The sequence below is a fragment of the Talpa occidentalis genome, unplaced genomic scaffold (genome assembly GCF_014898055.3).
Source record: "Talpa occidentalis isolate TD23 unplaced genomic scaffold, MPIMG_talOcc4v2.1 talOcc4.10, whole genome shotgun sequence".
In the NCBI taxonomy this organism is placed as follows: Eukaryota; Metazoa; Chordata; class Mammalia; order Eulipotyphla; family Talpidae; genus Talpa; species Talpa occidentalis.
In genome coordinates, this window is record NW_023600993.1 from 90,987,147 (window position 1) to 91,006,107 (window position 18,961).

Below are 18,961 nucleotides of genomic sequence, written 5' to 3' on the forward strand. Positions count from 1 at the left end.
GCCGCCAGCTGAAGATGGTACAGGCGCTTGTGGTTTGGTGCTGCTGGTCCGCGCAGGCCTCGCAGCTGTAGGGAGCTGTAGGAATGGGATTGGTGATTGGTGTAGCTCCTGCTTCCATGCTGCGCTCCTCCTGGCACCCTCACCCCCAGCCTCCTGGGTCACCTCCAGTCCTGGCCCACTATCCTCATCCAGGCTGCCTCCTACCACGTGACGGGTGCTCCGCCTTTCCCTCCATGACCGCCAAAGACAGTGCCACCACCTCACGGGTGCCATAGTTGTGCTTCTCAAGCCCCATGCTACGCAGGTTCTCCCTGCTTTCTCTAGGCAGAGAACTCCGTGGTTCTGGATGGAGCAGCAGGGAGGGAGCCGGAGCCAGCTGTTCTCTATGGAGACCTGTCCTGGTCCAGGACCTCTGCCAGCATCCTAGCTGCCTGCCAGTGTACCTCCAGCTTCGGGAGATGCATGTAAATCTGCAGTCACGTTGACAGCACCTGGTTTAAGCCACTCCGTGTCTTGTCTTAGCACTTGTCTGTTCCTGTCTACTCACGTCACGGAGCCCTTCCTGTCCCCCTACAGGCTGTGTTCTTGGTCCCGACAACTCTACATGGGCTGGAGAGATGAATGTTGCCGCCTGAGTGGAATGTGATGTATGGGGGTGCTGTCTGTGAGGGCATATAGGCTTTTGGGGGAAGATTTGCTTTTGGACTGCCTGACTTTGTGTCACAGAGGCAGCTGGGGATTTGGAAAGATGTGCATGTAGGTGGGATTTTAGTGAACACCAAGGTAGAGTGAGAAGAACAGTAGATGAGCAGAAGGAAGCAGCTGCAGGGAAAACTGAGGAGTGGTCAGGGGGGCTGGCAGGGGTGTTTCTCCAGGCACCTGCATTACGAGGAGGTTTAAAGAGGCGCCTGGTTTTGGCCCAGGGTCACGAATGGCCATGAGGGCAGAAGCCCCGAAGCTGCGACAGAAACTGACTTGTGGAGGGTCTAGTGAGGTGTGGTGCTGAAAAGCAGCCACAGGACAACTCTGGACCAGGAGATGATTTTTCGTCTAGCACAGTTGGCATGTCCAGCCTGGGATAATAAGCTAGAGGGTAGGGTGTGGCCTAGATCTGCCACTATAATCCCTCTGAGCTCTGCTATCCACCCTCAGGAGACTGCTGGTCTGTCCAGCTGCATCTGCACCCTTGAGGCCAGCCTGGTGGATGGGGCCGTCCTCTGCCTTCTCCCACACTGGCGCGCTCACCGCAACCTGCACCCCCACCACAGGAGGGGCTAGGCCAGAAGCACCTCCATTACAATCACCTGATGCTGGTAACCAGCTCCATTTGAGCAGAACCACTCACCTTGACTTTCCAATTCTTGCTAAGGGGGCTTAAGTGGTGCAGGTTCCTGTTCAAGAGTATAGGCTCAACACAAAGTATTTTCAAAATCTGCTTTTTATTTACATTTAAGTCAATCACATGCATGTTATATTTCTTAAAAACGAGTAATTAGCAAAAAATGCATTAAAATTTTAAAATAGCAATTAAATATACAAAAATATAGCTTACAAAAAAACTGCGAATGTTTAAAAATATTCTGCTGCAGAATTCTTAGTGTACAAACATGTCTATGAAACCTGAGGCTCAGCGTTTCATAAACGGTCTGAGGGTGCTGCACATCTAGTAATTGTGATTAAATCCCGATGAGCTAAACTACAAGACAAAACTACCCCCTTCCTGGCAATGGTCCAGAGATGAGTTATCAGGAGCACTCATGGGAGTCAGGGCCATCATGGTGGGCGGGGTGGGGGGGCTTCCTAGCACCCACCAGCACTATTGGGGAGGGGGAGGGGGAGGAGGAGGGCAGATGGGGACTGCGCAGCTGACTGGAGGTGCAGATCCTCCAGACGATGCTGGCACGGAGCTGAGAGGAGCTCGGTCCAGTGCAGTCTCTGGACACTGGTGGGGTCCACATTATGGGTTTCCTGGAGCAGGTGTTCTCAGGTCCTATAGCCACAGAAGCGAGCACTGGCATGGTGAGCCAAGAATGCAGATGTTTGGTCTAAAAGTAGTCAACCTGCTGCATCATGTAATAATTGGGTCTCTAAAGCTGAACTAGGACAGTAACATTTACTGTACAAGCCCCTCTTTCTCTTGATAATCCACAGCACGGGATTCTCCACTAATCCAGCACAGACCCACAACTCATGATCTTCCATTTTTCGACAGCAGATTTCACCAGAGTTCAGACAAGCTCAAGACAGTCCCGCACAACTAATGGGCAGACACTATTGGCCAAAGGCTCACTGAGTGACAGAGGGGTGGGGCCTCACATGCAATTTCTTTTTAAGTTTCAGATCAGAGGTCAAAGTTGTACTTAGTCCTGGGGATGCCCTGGGCTGCTGCTCTGGGTGCATGGCACTAGGGAGGTGGGTGAGGACTAGGGTTTCAGTCCCTACCCTTCCCCTCAGGGCTTCCTGGAGGAAGCAACTTTAGTCTCCTGCAGGAGTGAAATGAACTTAAAATAATTAAGATTACTGGTGGGGTAATTTGTTGCTGAATGGAAAAAATACTGCATGAAGAGAAAATGAGTATGCTGTGCATCAAGATGGAGAGAATAAAGGCACAGATCCAGGACTTGAACACGACAGGTGTATCTAGAACTAATCCTGAGACTACTGAGCACCTTCAGCAACCTCGGAGACATCTGCCCCATGAAGCAAGGACGCCTTGGCCTTCGTTACTGCTGTTTCTCAAACTTGCCTCAAAAACATGAGCACTTGTCAGAGAGGCTGTGGCAGCTGTAGCCAGACGTCACTGTTGGGTGTGACTTGAAATGGGTCAAGTTGGGGAGCACCAGGGTGTCCAGGTCCCTGCAGAGTGTGCCCATTCCTGCAGCGATTACTCGAGCATCACAGATCAGAAGCACGCTCTGGAAACCGTTTGCTCTGGCATTATCTGGGTATCTGTGGTCAGGGTCAGGGAGGGATTGCAGCTTGTGATTTGTATAGAAAACTAGAATTCTGGTATGCTGCAGTCAATAAAAAATAAGCTACTGAAAAGGATCGTGATTCCAAAGATCCCCCAGTCCTGGGCTCACCTTTAAGACAATCCGACTTCTGAGGTGGTCTTTCCCACACGAAGTGTCCGGTATCACATGAACAAAAAGGAGGAAAGCTTACACGTGTGTGCACACATGTATGTGTAATTTGTACATGCAGAAATGATCTCTGAAACACCACAAACACAGTGGGTGAGAAGCTGCTCAGATGCAAGGAAGACTAAAATGTATAAACATTTTACATGACTCGTGAATCGTGGAAGCCTTTGAAAAATACTAAAGCAATATTCAGCACTGAGCAACCAAACTGGGGAGTGCTGTGGTCAAAGGCAGTTGGAGAGGACTATGGCAGGTCAGAAGAAAAGGGAGGCGGATGAACACAGACCCTGGGGAAAGTGCCCACACCCAGGAGGTTGTCGCTGGGGTTCTGTTTCTGCAGAACAGTAGTCTCAAGCATCCTGCATGGTGTTACCCAGTATCAGTAGCACCCAGCACCCCAGGCCTGCAGGATGAGGGGCATTAATCCTCACAAGAACCAGTAAGGACACAGTACAATCCCGGGATGACTGATACGGAACAGGCTTTGAGAGGTTAACCTGTGGGAGGGCACATAGCTGGTGAGTGGCAAGTCACTGAGTGCACACTCAGCTCAGCACTCTGGGGGTGCCTCTCTCTTTCAAAATGCTCACAAGACCTTTCAGAAAAGTCATTAGTCGCTCAGAGTAGCTTAATGGAGTGGACTCAGGCCAGGGAGATGACATGCTTTGGAGTGGGGTTGTGGAAGGGTTTGGGGACCTGCGGAGCTTGGCACTGAGGACAAGGATCTTTATGTCAACACTTGTTGAGAACAGGGTATTTGACTTGTGGAGGGAGGGCCCCTGTACCCTCGAGTCCAGGCTTCCCATCTGGTCATTTCTGACTTGTCCTCCCCAGCTAGACAAGCACAGGCTATAGGAATTTACCTGCTAGGGACAGGCCTGCCACGTCATGTGGCAAAGGAAAGTGGCAGGTGACACCGCCTAGTGTCAAGGCTACTCACCCAGGAATCAAGTCAGGCTGATTCAGGGGTACCTTTGCAACTAGGTAATGATTCAGCTACCTGTGGCGTCCACATGGGGCCCAAGTTCTCCACTAAACACACACCACGCTTCACCCAATCTTTGAGCTGCTTAAGACACATTGAAGACAAATCATGTCACCAGTCAGTGGCCCCCACTGTGTACCTGGACCCCCACGACTGAAGATTAGCAAAGGTCACGAACATCTTGGAGATGTGGACAGGGCAGCCTTACCTCTCTCACTGCGAGGTGTGAGCCGCAGACAATAATATGAAGGCTCCTCAGCTCATTAAAAAACATTCTGGGCAGAGATTTAACCTTGTCCTTCACGCGAACCTGACTTTAATCAGGCGCTGAAGTAAACCCAGCCATCAGTTATAGCAGCACAGGAAGCAGACGTGGGTGTGACCACATTCTGCTTATGTTGATGAGAATCATGGGAATGACTGAGCGACACTGGCCAAGCTGCAGCAGGACAAGCCAAGGGGGAGTGGACACCCCGCTTTAGGGTCCAGCCCCACCCCACCCTGATGGGGAAGCTGCATTTTCAAAAGCCCTCCACCTTTACCTGTGTTGAGGTTGGGTCAAAGGTGCCTCATGGGACAAAGCCCATGCGCGATGGCGCGCAGCGGAGAGTACCCCGCCTCCTCGGGCTTTCGACTGATGGCTGGAACTACCTGGCTTCTGCTCCTTGTTCTGTGCTGGCACCAACCACCCCACTTGCCTTTAGCTGTGACACAGCGAGATGAATTAATTTACTTCCCTGTAAGTACAAGGACTTGGTGAGATTCTTTGGTGCTGATGCAGAGGGACAGAAAGCCTGCAACTGAAAGACTAATCCTACAAAACCTGTGAATTAAAATAATCTGCAGTAGAGAACACACGAATTTCTCTTTTGAGGGGAAAATTTTTCTGTTGGAACCCACATGAAGAGATGACATTTGTGCCAAGCCTGTTTCTGAAACTGGTCACATTTTACTGTAAACTGGGTGCCATGCAGCACTCAACGCTATTGTGCTACAAACCCAGGAACAGGGTGGGAGTAGCATGTGCAAACCGTTCCTTTCACGGGGGCCGCGCGGGCTAAGGCTTTCACATACAAACACACCAGGCCTCCCGCGCCCTGTGCAAGCAGCAGTCTGGTCAGCCTGCCACGGGCAGGTCGCACACAGGAAAGAGCCAATCTGACCCACTGGATTTGTAATTTTCCAAACTGGATTCTGCCCAGCACTTTTCCAGGTGAATGAGAATTTTCCTCTCATTTGACCCCAACCTCCCGAGCCAAGGACAGGTTTCCTTTCCCATTCTAAGAAGGTAGAGGCTGGATTCCAGAAAAAATTCCTGGAGACAGGCCATGACAGAGCAGCAAAGCTCCCTCCATCCCTATCCCGACACAGCCTGTATTTCCAACAAGAAACCACCCCCCACACACCTGTGGGCCGGTGAAGCCTCTGGACCTGTGACGGGCGGCGGATAGCAGGGGTATGGACAATGACTTTCTCTCTGACCCGGTGCTGCTTCCCATAGCTAATTTATACAACAGTCATGAATCCTAATGGACTCCGAGTCATTTCTAGAAAAGTTGGACAGAAAGAACCAAAGAGCAGCATGCATTTCTCTCCTATAAAGACACTGTCAATTAGTTATCCAAGTCCAAACACTGAGGCACACACCACTGGGTACACAGCCCTGCAGGAGCTTCCAGAACTATTTACAATTCAAGTAGATCCCGGCTTCACACGTACCAGGGATCTTATTTGGAATACCTTAAATCGTTAAAAAGCCAATGACAGGCATTTTGTTTTAAGTTGAAACCGGGAGAAGAGGACAGGGGACGGGAGGAAGGAGGAGGAAGGAGGGGGAAGGAGGGGTCCGCACTCTCCTCTCAGCTCGCGGGGCCAGGACCGGCCATTCTCGGAAAGCTGCTCTTCTCCGGATCTGCGCAAAGGGCTCATGGTGACATCCTTGAGGCAGTGGGCCGGGCCAGCAGCTACGCCGACCCGCACTGTGGGTGTGGGGCGTGGACAGCACCCGCGGGCTCCCCGGGTCACACAGGGACAGCATGGGCTCGGGCTCTCCCCATGCGGGGGCTCCTCATGGGTGGCTTGGCTGCACCCCACTGTCGAGGAGGGGTAAATAAGAGGAAATGGCTTCTGACCAGGCCTTTCCAAGTACAGCTAATGTTTCTAGCTCAGATGATTTGATAAACGAGTGTCGTGAACTTGAGGGAGGGAAGGCGGTGAGGGGAACCGCTGCTCTGGTGTGACCAAAGCGCTGGGTTTCCCAGCTGGCCTTAGCAAAGGAATGTAACAGGAGCAGCCTGTTGGCATTGCCTCACCAACTACTGGTGCCTGGTCATGCTTTGGCTGAGGTAACCGCTGGTTTTAGTTGGCTCGGGGGCTGCCGGGAGGGTCTGCTGCGGCAAAGGCATGCACGGTCTGTAGAGAAGCTCGTCTGTTCTCAGGGTCGGGGTGGTGCTAAGGACCTGCCTTTAGTTCCCTTCTCTGACACTCGTGTTTATCTTCCCTTCTGCCTGATAAGGATTCACCTTGCCGTGGAGAGAAGTGTCTGGGAGACAGAGTACAATGGAGTTAGCGAGAGACCTCATGAAGTTTCTTGAACCAAACCCGCAGGCTCACCGACGACTCTGCTCTTGGCATGGGGTAGTGTCAGAGTGCTTTGGTTGTCACTAGACCCAGATGTTTGGGTTCCAAGCTTAGCTGGCCCAAGAGTTCTTCATGAGACAAAGGAAGTGGCAGCTGGTGCCCCAGGTAGAGCAGCCAGCACAGAGACCGCTTGTGTTCCTCCTGGCTCCACGCGGACGTCGGACCGCAACAGTCTGACCTTTGATGAACTATACAATGTTCTCTGCCCCGGGGAGGGGCCCCTGCGGGGGTCCTCGGTCCTGCTTACTGTGCAACTGGGCCAGCTGCAGAACTGGCATGTTGCACAATGGACACACTTTCCTGACCTCCAGCCACTTAATAAGGCACCTGCAGAAGGAAACAACACATACAGGAGGGAAGACGTCAGCCCCGTGCTCCTGACACCCCCTGCCCACATCTTGCTGCTGCCCTGCCAGAGGAACACATCTGATGCGCGTGCGTGTGTGTTTATGTATGTGTGTGTGTGTGTGTGTGTGAGCGAGCGAGCGAGCGAGAGAGAGAGAGAGAGAGAGACGCTGGCTGTCACGGAGCTCCCTGACTGGATGGGAAAGCATTTTACCTCTGGAGGAACCAGAGCCTCTGCCTTTCCAAAGAAGGTACCGTGAAGCCTCAGCAGCGTGCCCTACCCTCAGTTAACCATGTCTTCTCAGAGTAAAGTGCAGTGAGCAGGGAGGAAGGAAACAGAAGTAGAATTTTCTAATGGAAAAAATAAAACACACATGATTGCAAGAGAAGGGAATATTAATCTCTCTGCAGAAAGGGGGAGCAGATGGCCCAACACTACCATTTACATTTAGACTTTATTTTGATTTCAAAATGGTTTAGGAAATGGAGCTCTTATTGGAAAATTCCAGTTGAATAGCTGTTCATAGCTGGGCTCCAAGGAGGTGCGGGCTTGTCTGGCTCTCTGCCCGAAGTCCTGCTGTGGTGGTCATGTTCCACCACCCTGATGCCACCTGACGTCACGTACACACACATGCTCCACCCAGCAGGTCTTTTCTGCTTCACAGACCAATCATGAGGTCAGCAAGCTTGTTGGCAAGGCCCCAGAGCCCGTAAGTAAGCTGAATCTACCTCAAACTCCGGTCCCTTTAAATAATTCCACACCAATCAATACTTACTTTCTGTGGAAGGCATGCTTACATGGACAAATCCCCAACTCATCTCGAGGCTTGAAGTCTTCTAGACACACAGCACAGAGCTGAAAGATAATATCACATGTGAGATAAGTGTCTGCTAAGCACTCTTACAGGCCACAAGGTAAAGTGCAGAAGCCCTTGAGGTCCAGCCATTTGAAGGAGCTTACAAGGTCTCATAACTGGTTAAGTGAAAGGAACAGGCATGTGTGGGTAGGTTTTTCTAAAGAAGAGCCAGCCTCCTGTTCTTCCTGTCACCTAGCTCAAGATGGAGGGCAGACAGGAGAAGACAGAAAGCAGAGGCAGCTACCTTTACCCCCCTGCATCAGCAGAGTCTATCTTAGGCTTGTCCTTACTACTTAGGCTGACATAATAATGTCATCTTTCTGTGCTGTGCGGAGGGGCTGACTCTGCCTGCTCAGCAGCACAGCCCTGAGGGAGCTGCGTGCAGCCTGGTACAGGCCCCAGGGTTCTCAGATTTTGCACCAGGGCAGAGCCCACAGTGACGTACTTTTTTATAGTTCCTGGGGCCCCTCACTATGGCACTAGCCTTTGTCAGTGTTAATCCTTATCCTATAAAAAGTCATTCCAGAATCACAGAATTTAAACTTAGGAAAATTTCCTGGACTCCTCTTTGATAGGTGGCTAGGCTCTCCAGTGGAAGAGTCTACTGCTTGAAAGCAGGCCTTCTCTTTCATGCCCGGAGGCCGATTTCTAACTTTTTGGGCACTTACCAGTACCCATGGAGACCAGGTAGCATTGTGTTTATCCATTTTGCAGATGAGCAAACAGAAACGCACAACAGTAACTACAGGCCATTAGCCAGTGAGTGGACCTGGCTGGGGACCCAGGACTGTCACACCTATGTGCTGCTGTCCTACTTCTGCCTTCTGTCCTCTACCCAAGTCTGGATTGAACCACCCCTGATTGCCTCTCTGTCTATCCCCAGGAATTCTGGTTCAACTCATCACCACTTCTTGCCCGGTGTGCTGACACAGCCTTCCCGTTGCCTGTTTTGTGGCCTGCATCATGTAATCTCATCTTCTCAGGTTAGGTGTCATGCCTGAGTGGGACACGCGGCTGTTCATGCCCTGTGGCCAGTGCTGTGATTGTTGGTTTTCCAACACCCTTCTCCAGGGAGTTCCCAGAGCCTGTGTGTACAGCAGACAGCATCTTCAAGGAGGAGATGGGCACTGTCTTCACAGATTGGGCCTTACTGCAGAGACAGCAGGAGAGGGAAGAGGGCGGGGCAGATGGCTGGCGTTGGCTCCGTCCCCCACTAGCTGCATGACATGTTAGGTGCTGCCTCTGAAGCTCTGTTCCTTCCTCTATAAAATGAGGACACTATATGCCCCATTCCCCTCAGAGGGCTGAGAGCCCGGGACGGAAGGGCGAGGGGACAGTAAGACAGTCTACCAACACCACTTGTTCTTACTCATGTTTAACTTTTGTGATGGGAGCACTATTTTCAAGCTTATTTTTGTTCTCTGGAGCCAGGCTGAGAATACGCTGCGGGTAAAGATGAGAAACTAACAGTTTCAACCTCAGGGTGCGCTTTTTGGGACTCAGCTTCCTAACTGTAAAGGAGGAATGATATTGCTAGCTCCCAGACTGTGCGAATAGGTCATCTGGCCTTAAATACTGTTTCCCTTCTAGCACAGCCTTCTCCTGAAACAGGGTCAGGACCATTGCTCTATCCTCTGGCAATTCAGTGCTGATCCTACCAAAGGGCAGAGAGTTGGACAAGTCAGTCTTACTTGCTTATTTTCAGGATTAAAATTAGATTCTAAGCCTTTTCAAAATAGTTGCTATTTGAAATAGTAACTTATTTGAAACATAATGTGCTATTATGTTCTTTTTTTTAAAAGATTTATTTTTATTATTTATTTGTATTTAATTTATTTATACAAGCACTGGGTACAGTCAGAAGCGGGAGGGCGAGAGAATTCACCAGAGCCAGAGCGGGGAGCAGAGCAGGCAGACGGACCAAAGTACACTGCTGAGGGGAGCAGCGGGCGGCAGGAGAGGTCTGCGCGCCATGTGGGACCCTCCTCCGGTGGCCGGGGAGCAGCCGGGGATCGAACCGGCACTGCAGAGGCTGCAGGCAGCTTCGCAACCCAGCTCTCAACCACTGCACCACCGGGGAGGCCTGCTATTATGTTCTTTTTTTTTTTTTTTTAATAGAGGCATGCTTTTTATTTATTTGTTTGCTGGTTTTGTTTTTGTTTGTTTTGTTTATACATGCACTGGGTACAGTCAGAAGCGCGGGAGGGTGAGAGAATTCACCAGAGCCAGAGCGGGGAGCAGAGCAGGCAGAAGGACCGAAGTACACTGCTGAGGGGAGCAGCGGGCGGCAGGAGAGGTCTGCGCGCCATGCGGGACCCTCCTCCGGTGTCCGGGGAGCAGCTGGGGATCGAACCGGCGCCACAGAGGCTGCGCGCAGCTTCGCAACCCAGCGCTCAACCGCTGCGCCACCGGGGAGGCCCGCTATTATGTTCTTAAACAAATTCTAAAACTATAGAGTCCTAGAGGGAGAAAGAGTACAATGCAGAAAAAATTTTGAGGAAATAACGGCGGAAAGTATCCCAATCTTGGTGAAAGACAAACCTACATTTTATGAAGATAAGTCTCAAACAAGATAAATCCAAAGAAATCCATGCTCAGACATATACTCAAATCGCTAAAACTAAAGAAACTAACCAGAGAAAAATGATGCATTACTGCTAGGAAATCAATGATTCAAATGACTGTGAAGTTCTCTGCAGAAACCATGGAGGCCAGAAGGAAGTAACACAACCTTTTAAAAGTGCTGAAAGAAAACAACTGTCGGGCCACCCCTGGTGGCGCAGTGGTTGAGTGCTGGGCTGTGAAGCTGCCCGCTGCCTCTGCAGCGCCGGTTCAATCCCCGGCCGCGGGCAAGGGTCCCACATGATGCACAGACCTCTCCTGCCACGCCTGCTGCTCTCCTCAGCAGTGTACTTCATCAGTCTGCCTGTTCTGTTCCCCACTCTGGTTCTGATGAATTCTCTCACCCTCCTGCACTTCTGACTGTACCCAGTGCTTGAATAAATAAATCTTAAAAAAAACAAAACCAAAAAACTGTCAACCTGTGTAAAATATTCTGACTTTTTGAATATGTAAATATTACCTCCTTAGCGTCATTTTTCTTAGTGTGGCTCTATTTCCTAGACTGGTGTCTTTAAGAGGTGTGCAGTAGGATAAACACACTTTTGGATTTAAGTTACAAGCATAACAACATGGTAGATATCTGTGAACCAAACATGCAACCTCATCATTAAACATGAAGGATTCAAACCTCCCTATATATTCTTCCCTGTTTGGTTCCTCTGTCTCACTTCCCCAAACCTGTAACACTATGAAGCAACCATTGCCTTTTTTGTATCACTGACAAGAAGGGAACTACTGGGAACATTTCTAAGGGTGAAACAGGTGTAAATTCATTTTAAGTAGAAAAACTAAACTATCTCATATATAGCATGGACGGTAAACGGCATCCTACTTCATACTGCTATTAAATCTCAAATTGGCACCATCCCTATTAAAAATGAACCATTTGGGCCTCCCCAAATGGTGGCACAGCGGTTGAGCGCTGGGTTGCGAAGCTGCCCGCGGCCTCTGCGCCACCGGTTCGATCCCCGGCTGATCCCCGGCCACCGGAGGAGGGTCCCGCATGGTACAGACCTCTCCTGCCGCCCGCTGCTCCCCTCAGCAGTGTACTTCAGTCTTTCTGCCTGCTCTGCTCCCCGCTCTAGCTCTGGTGAATTCTCTCACCCTCCTGCGCTTCTGACTGTGCCCAGTGCTAGCATAAATCAATCAATCAATCTTTTAAAAAAATAAAATAAAAATGAATCATTTAGGGGCCTCCCTGGTGTGGCACAAAGGGTTAAGACACAAGCTATGAAGCTATTCGCAACAACTGCAGCACGAGTTCGATCCCCGGCCAGGGAGCTACCCACATGGCGCAGCAGACCCCTCCTGACTTACCTGCTGCTCCCCTCAGCAGTGTACTTCAATCTGTTCTGTTCCCCACTTTGTCTCTGGTGAGTCCTCTCAACCCACACCTCTGGCCTGAACCCCAGCTCTTGTATAAATAAATAAATACATCTTAAAAAAAAAATAATTTATTTAAGTTACTTTCTAAAAGCTTTCACACAATTGATTTCTATGTGACCTTACCCTCAAATAGTCTATTAAACTGATCAAAAATAAGCCTAATTTGTTTTCAGCTTCTGAAAATCAAGATGTTCAAGGATACCACAGCATAGCATTCTATTAGAAAATGGCTCAAGAAAAGGTTAAAATATTTATAGGTACCTTACCTCATGTAAATTCAGTTCTTTTACTTTCTCTTTTAATATAACCTGTAAGACAAAAGTATGTTCTTATGTCCATATAAATATATAATTAAAAAATTTCTCATTATACTCACAAATATTTTTCTTTTGTGTATATAGCTCATTTTCCCTCATATTCAATATTGGAGAGAATCTCTTTTATAGTTTGAGACAGAACATTTAAGCAACATTCTTTTAACTTGAGCAACGATGCAAAAGTCTCCTGAAAAGCAATTTTAAGATCTCTTTGAGAACAGATTAAATTTTGGGAAAAGACATTTATACATGCCCATCAGGACTAAGCTCAAAAAATGAGGGGGAAATAAATGAGGTCAATTGCCTCATCATTCAATAAACACAGCACTGGCTGATGGGACTGAGTTACTTGTAATTTATAAAACACAAAAAAAGTTAGGTCAATTTTACTTTGGGAAGTTTTGCTTACTATAATAGATCATTATTATCAGAAAATATCAGTTTTACTCAGAAAAAGGGCTTAAAATTCACCCAGATGCTATCCTGAGTTTGAAGTCAACAAATTTTACTTGATATTCAAGAAGAGCTAAGTTATTTCCTTAAAGAACAAACCAGTGAAGATATGTATAAGGACTAAGGGTTAATAGCAATGATCCAAATATCTGGATCAACTGAGACCAAAAGACCAAACATCAGTTAAAAGGAATGCCTAGTAATAGGACAGATTACTACATAAAAAGGAAATTTCTGAGATTAACTTACTAGAGTTATTTCATCTCAATGATATTTAGAGAAAATCTTTTAAATTTTGAATCCTACATTCCTGAATCAAAAGTAGCTTTGAGGGCAAATCACACTTTCAGAAATCACAATCAGAAGTGATCATCCAGCTATGTAGGAATCAACTAAATTTTCAACTCAGTATTCATTTTTAGTATTCAGTATTCTTTTTCAAACTTTTCATCTTTCTTGTGACTTTACTAAGTCTATTAGTCAGTGAGGGAGATCTTTCTTATATGTAAACCTTACATACAAATATCTTATATGTAAGGTTTATGAATTGAGACAAAAAGATTCATTCATTTAGAAAACTAAAACATGCAATTCTATGTATGAATCCCATATGAGACCTATGGCCAAGAATCTAGGGTTACCTATGGACATTAATGTGGGCATTTAAGAAACTCACTAGAGTCCAGATTTTACTAAACACAGACAAAGATGGGCAAAAAGGTATATAATCCTAAAATCGTGAAATGGTCTATAATGTCTGACACTGACTCAAACTGTTTTGACTCAGACTCAAACTAAAGTTTGAAAAAGGAATCCTAAGGACACAAGAATAATCTCATGTTTTGGACTAAAAGAAAACTAAGAAAAACAAATTTTACTTGGTCTTCAAGAAAAGTTATTAACTTAAAGAACAAACCAGTGAAGAGCTGTGCAAGGGCTAAAGGTTAATGGCAATGATCCAAGCATCTGGACTTTTAGCCATGGGAAATGACCTAACATTTAAAGCCAAAGGGATGGAAATGAGAACATTATAACACAGCTAGTTATTTCCAAGGAAGTGGTCTTTCTTTCTACTGGAGAAGGAGGTAAAACATTTATTTAACTGCATCTCTGAACGCCAGTGGGAGTTCATAGCAATAATATTAAGGATTATTAGCTATAGCATTTCCCTTTAGCAAAAGGCTGGCTAAAGTTACTTGTTAAATTGTATTATATCACCTGAAATTCTATAATATCAAGGATACGTAAAGTGAAGTTAATTTACTTTGTATCGCAAATGGGCAAATGAAATGCTAAAATGCACACAAATCCACTCCTAGTTAAAATACAAGTGGAAATCTGAGTTCTCATTTTTTGGTTAAAAAAAATGGTGATCAAAGTCAATCTGAAATATATTTCTCACCTGTTTGTAGGCATAAAATTCTTTATGTGCTTGATGTCTTAGCCTAAAAGACAGAAATGAGCAATGTGATATTTGAGGTATCCAACATAACACTTTAAAAAAATGCTGAATTTTGTTATTAATTAATATATGGTTTAAAATCCAGAATCATTATCCTGGAACATATCCAAATAACATATCTGTACTATGTTATGACAAAGTGCAGTGAACCATAAAATGTTACCCAAATATAAGTTCTAGAGAAATCTCATTAAAACAAAATCTCAATATATTAATGAAGCCTCAATTCTTTGTATGATGATAATCCATGTTTGAATATTCTAAATCATATATTTAATTAAAAAATTTAAAATATCCAATAGTAAATAAAAACTTTGAGTACAGATATACATACAACAGTATCACTATCACCCAGTTCAATATTTAGAACACTTCCAGCACCCCTGTAATGATTTGCTTAATCATTAAAAGGAATATAATGAGCTAAAATTGTGCTGCACAACTTATTTCTCAAAAAAAAATTACACAGAATCACAATTGACATAGTAATAAAATGCATAATGTGAGCAACACATTTTAGAATATTTTTTTTAAATGTAAAAAAAAAGTTTCTCCTGACTGCTATAATTATTATATAAGTATTATTTCTTTGACCATCACCAAAAAATTATTACGCAACCAGCATATCTTTGAGATAGAAGAAATGATTATATTTTGTAAGAATATCAGGAAAGATTTATTTTCTATCAAGACTGTAAACTGAACTCATTCAAATCTGACTATCAGTAAGTGCTCCAAAACACTGGTGGCAATAATGAATTGTATGAAAGTTATTGATGATGATGTCCATCTTAACTATAGTCATATACTAGGCAAACACTAAAAGTTATTAGATGTGTAACTGTTTAATCAAATTTAATTTTCTACTCTTTCATTCTATAAAGTTCATTGAAGAAAAGAGCATAAAAATTTTGACAGTTTCAGTTTTGGCTTTGAAAATTAGGCCCTCATTTAAGAGAAATATGCTTGTTTAAATAATTATGAACCAATCAGTTGGCTAAATCTATTACTCCCTCAAAGTCAGGTGTTACCCTTCTTCACTTGTCTGTACTTGTGCTGCAGGGCCTAGTTTACTGTATGTAAATGATAATAGTTTGCTACTTTTAATATTTCAAATGTTAAGTGTTTTATACAAATAATCAGTTTGATGATAAATAGAAGCTTAACATCTTGAGAGACAACAAAAATCTGTTTAAAGACTTTGCTTTTGGGCCTCCCCGGTGGCGCAGTGGTTGAGCGCTGGGTTGCGAAGCTGCCTGCAGCCTCTGCAGTGCCGGTTTGATCCCCGGCTGCTCCCCGGCCACCAGAGGAGGGTCCCACATGGCGCGCAGACCTCTCCTGCCGCTCGCTGCTCCCCTCAGCAGTGTGCTTCGGTCCCTCTGCCTGCTCTGCTCCCCGCTCTGGCTCTGGTGAATTCTCTCACCCTCCCGCGCTTCTGACTGTACCCAGTGCGTGTATAAATAAATAAATAAATCTTTAAAAAAAATATATAAACAAATACAATTAAAAAAAAATAAAGACTTTGCTTTTGTTTTGGACATTGTTTTCTGATTCCTAATGACATTAGCTAACAATGATGCAAGATCCTCTTATAAGAGTGAAATCTGTAAAAGTAAATCCAGTTTTGGGGAAAATGACTAAGTGTATCTGGATCAATGGCTACTAGGTTGGAAAAACAAATGAGGACAATTTTTCTCCTATGGAGTAAAATACATCAGCATTGAAGGATTCATGACTTGTTTAAAATGTATTTTGTTGCTTAGTAGTTCACATATGATAATTTTAGAAGATTTGCTAATTCATTATACTTACAAAATTTTTTAATCTAAGAGCAGAAAGTTGATTATTGTTTAACATATTTTGAAGTAATGTAGAATGAAAATTGATTACCTAATCAAATAGCAACAGAATAGCAAACTAAGGATGAAGACAAATATAGCCGTGCCAAAAACCACAATATATATGTTGAGAGGCAAATTCTGGAATCCAATATTAGGCATCCTGAAATTGTAATGTGGGAAATCCGAGCTCATGGATGAACTGTGGAGGAAGAATAGAAAAAAAATTAAGAACCGAGATAGCATTATCTTTGTACTTGTATAGAGGCAAAATTTTTCTAAGGTTTAATATCATTTGAAACATACAATAGACAAAGGGTTATATTCTTGTCATTCGTTTATCATGCCACAAATAGTTTATTTAGTACCTACTATGTACCTGGCACTATCACAAAAACTAAGGATCCTAAGAAGCTTTACAAGTTACATTCATTCACAAAAAGATATTTCACTGAAATAATGCCAGTAACCAATAAACATGAAAGAGTTCAACCTCAAAGAAATGTAAAAAACCAAAAAGACAAGTTTTAAGATTTATCAAGTACTTTAATCTTGTAGTGACAATATTTATAATGATGAAATTTTGGAAATAACCTGGATATCTTACAAGGAGGTAATAATTAGGTAATTATGTAATGTTACCATATTATAAGGTTATGAAAATCTATCTTTTCAATAAATTTAACATCAAGGGGATGTAAAGATATGTGGGGAAAGCTAATCAGGATATAAAAGATGATCCCAATTTTTAAACAGTTGAAAAAAGGTGGGTAAACATGCACATATGTATATGTACACGTACATATGGTGGGGAGGAGGGGGCAGAAAATGCCTGAGAATCAACATATGAAAATGTTAACATTGCCTTGTGGTTTACTAGTCATTTTAGTAAGTCAGGCCCACTTTTAAGCAATTTACTGTTATTATTTTACTTAATTCTCACATAAAATTTCCATAGGTGGGTACCGTAATTTCTCCCCATTTTACCCAAAAGGATTCAAAGTTTAGAGAATTTTTGTCACATAACCATGACTGACCATGCATGTATGAGAACCAAGGCCTCTCCAATTCCAAAACTAGTGCTCTAGGCATACGTGCTCTATAGTCTTTTACATGTGGTACCTTTTATTATGGAAAAAACAGCAAATATTGTTTAAACATAGAGATTGCTTCTGTTAATTTGTTTGGTAATATTTACTCATCACTACGCAGTGAAAACTCCATGAATGGAGACTGCCCCCTCCTTTAGGTGATGAGCTACAGTGATAAAGTGGCTCATGAAACCCTGCTAGAACTTACCTTGTCATTTTGATTCTTATATAATGAAGAGCAACTGTCAGACTTCAATATTAAGACCACATACTGATAACTGAATTACAACTTTACTGCCAAAATCAAAACCAACAAACCTACTAACCAAACAAACTTGTGTTTTTATTTATACAAAGTTAATTAGAAATATCTCTCACCAGAAAAATTGGGCTTGGTAAAATAGCTCTCACTTTAGGAAACAAGAAATTAAATATTCCTTGGTGTCTAGTAGGGAGGAAATAGGCAAAACAAAAAAGTTATGTGGTCAGAAAAGGGTAGGTTTATGGTCAGCATCTCTGGATGTTTTTTCCCAGGATGTCACTAGTTAGATATAGTACTTGGCCTATTTATACTGCAGTTTGTTTGTTTTTCACCTTTCAAACTGGACAATGCTTGGAAGGATAAAATGAGACCATAGATATTGAAGTGTTTGAAACTAAGAGTTAAGAGCAAAATACTAAGGCTATAGTGTGTGTGTATGTATACATTTTGACAGAGGTGGGGGATGATATTAAATAAAAGCAGTAAAATAACATAAAAGAAGCTTCTGGCAAAGGAGCCCAAGAACTCTTCTGCACACTCTGCCAACCAAAATATTAGTATTTTCAGCAATATATAAAAAGAATTTCATACCATGATCAAGTGCGGTTTATCCTAGGATATAAAGCTGGTTTAATATTTCACAATCAGTATAATTCACCATAGTAAGTGGCTACAATAATGAAGATAAATCACCTCACTTTATCAACTGATAAAAAGGCATTTGACAAAATTCAACTTCTACTTATTATAAAAATCTTCCAGAAATAAAACAACTGAAGGAAACTTCCTCAACTTGATAAAAAGCATCTACAAAACCCAAAGCAAACAAAAACAAAAACAGGTGTTAATATGTAGGGAGTCAACTAGGAGGGAGGAAAATGAACTAAAGAAAACTGGCTCATATCAGTAAAATTGAGAAAGTAAAAAATGAATAGGGGGCCTCCCCGGTGGCGCAGCGGTTGAGCGCTGGGTTGCGAAGCTGCCAGCGGCCTCTGCAGCGCAGGTTCGATCCCCAGCTGCTCCCCGGCCATCCGGAGGAATGTCCAGCATGGCGCACAGACCTCTCCTGCCGCCCGCTGCTCCCCTCAGCAGTGTACTTCAGTCCTTCTGCCTGCTCTGCTCCCCGCTCTGGCTCTGGTGAATTCTCTCACCCTCCCGTGCTTCTGACTGTATCCAGTGCTTGTATAAATAAATAAATCTTAAAAAAAAAAAATGAATAGGGGCCGGTAATCATAAGAAAGCAAATGAACTATAAAAAAGTAAGAACAAGATCTAAATTTAATTATGAGAAAAATGGATGACTTGAATTCCCCTGTATTAAAGGAGTCTCTAACCTTTAAGAGTACATAAAAACAGTATTCAGCTATATGCTGTTTGTGTAAAAAACAACAAACGCTTAAAACAATTCTAAGAAACTTTTTTTAAAAAGATTTATTAATTTATGCATACAAGAGCTGGGGTACAGGCCAGAGGTGCAGGGGGTAAGAGGATTCACCAGAGACAGAGTGGGGAACAGAACAGGCAGAGTGACTGAAATACACTGCTGAGGGGAGCAGGGGG

General features: G+C 44.3%; 1 protein-coding gene across 7 annotated transcripts in view; it reads right to left on the bottom strand.

Moving 5' to 3' along the window:
• Positions 1-1,213: 1,213 nt before the first annotated feature.
• RNF24 (ring finger protein 24) overlaps positions 1,214-18,961 on the bottom strand; it is a 43,847-nt gene continuing 26,099 nt past the window's right edge. For all 7 annotated transcript variants that reach the window (XM_054697595.1, XM_054697598.1, XM_037498556.2 and 4 more), the window contains 5 exons: positions 16,101-16,250; positions 14,151-14,193; positions 12,245-12,286; positions 7,890-7,969; positions 1,214-7,095 (listed from right to left, as the gene is read on the bottom strand). In XM_054697595.1, coding sequence (XP_054553570.1) covers positions 6,957-7,095; positions 7,890-7,969; positions 12,245-12,286; positions 14,151-14,193; positions 16,101-16,243 — 447 coding nt within the window. In that variant the 5' untranslated portion in view covers positions 16,244-16,250 and the 3' untranslated portion in view covers positions 1,214-6,956. The remainder of the gene's footprint in view (positions 7,096-7,889; positions 7,970-12,244; positions 12,287-14,150; positions 14,194-16,100; positions 16,251-18,961) is intronic.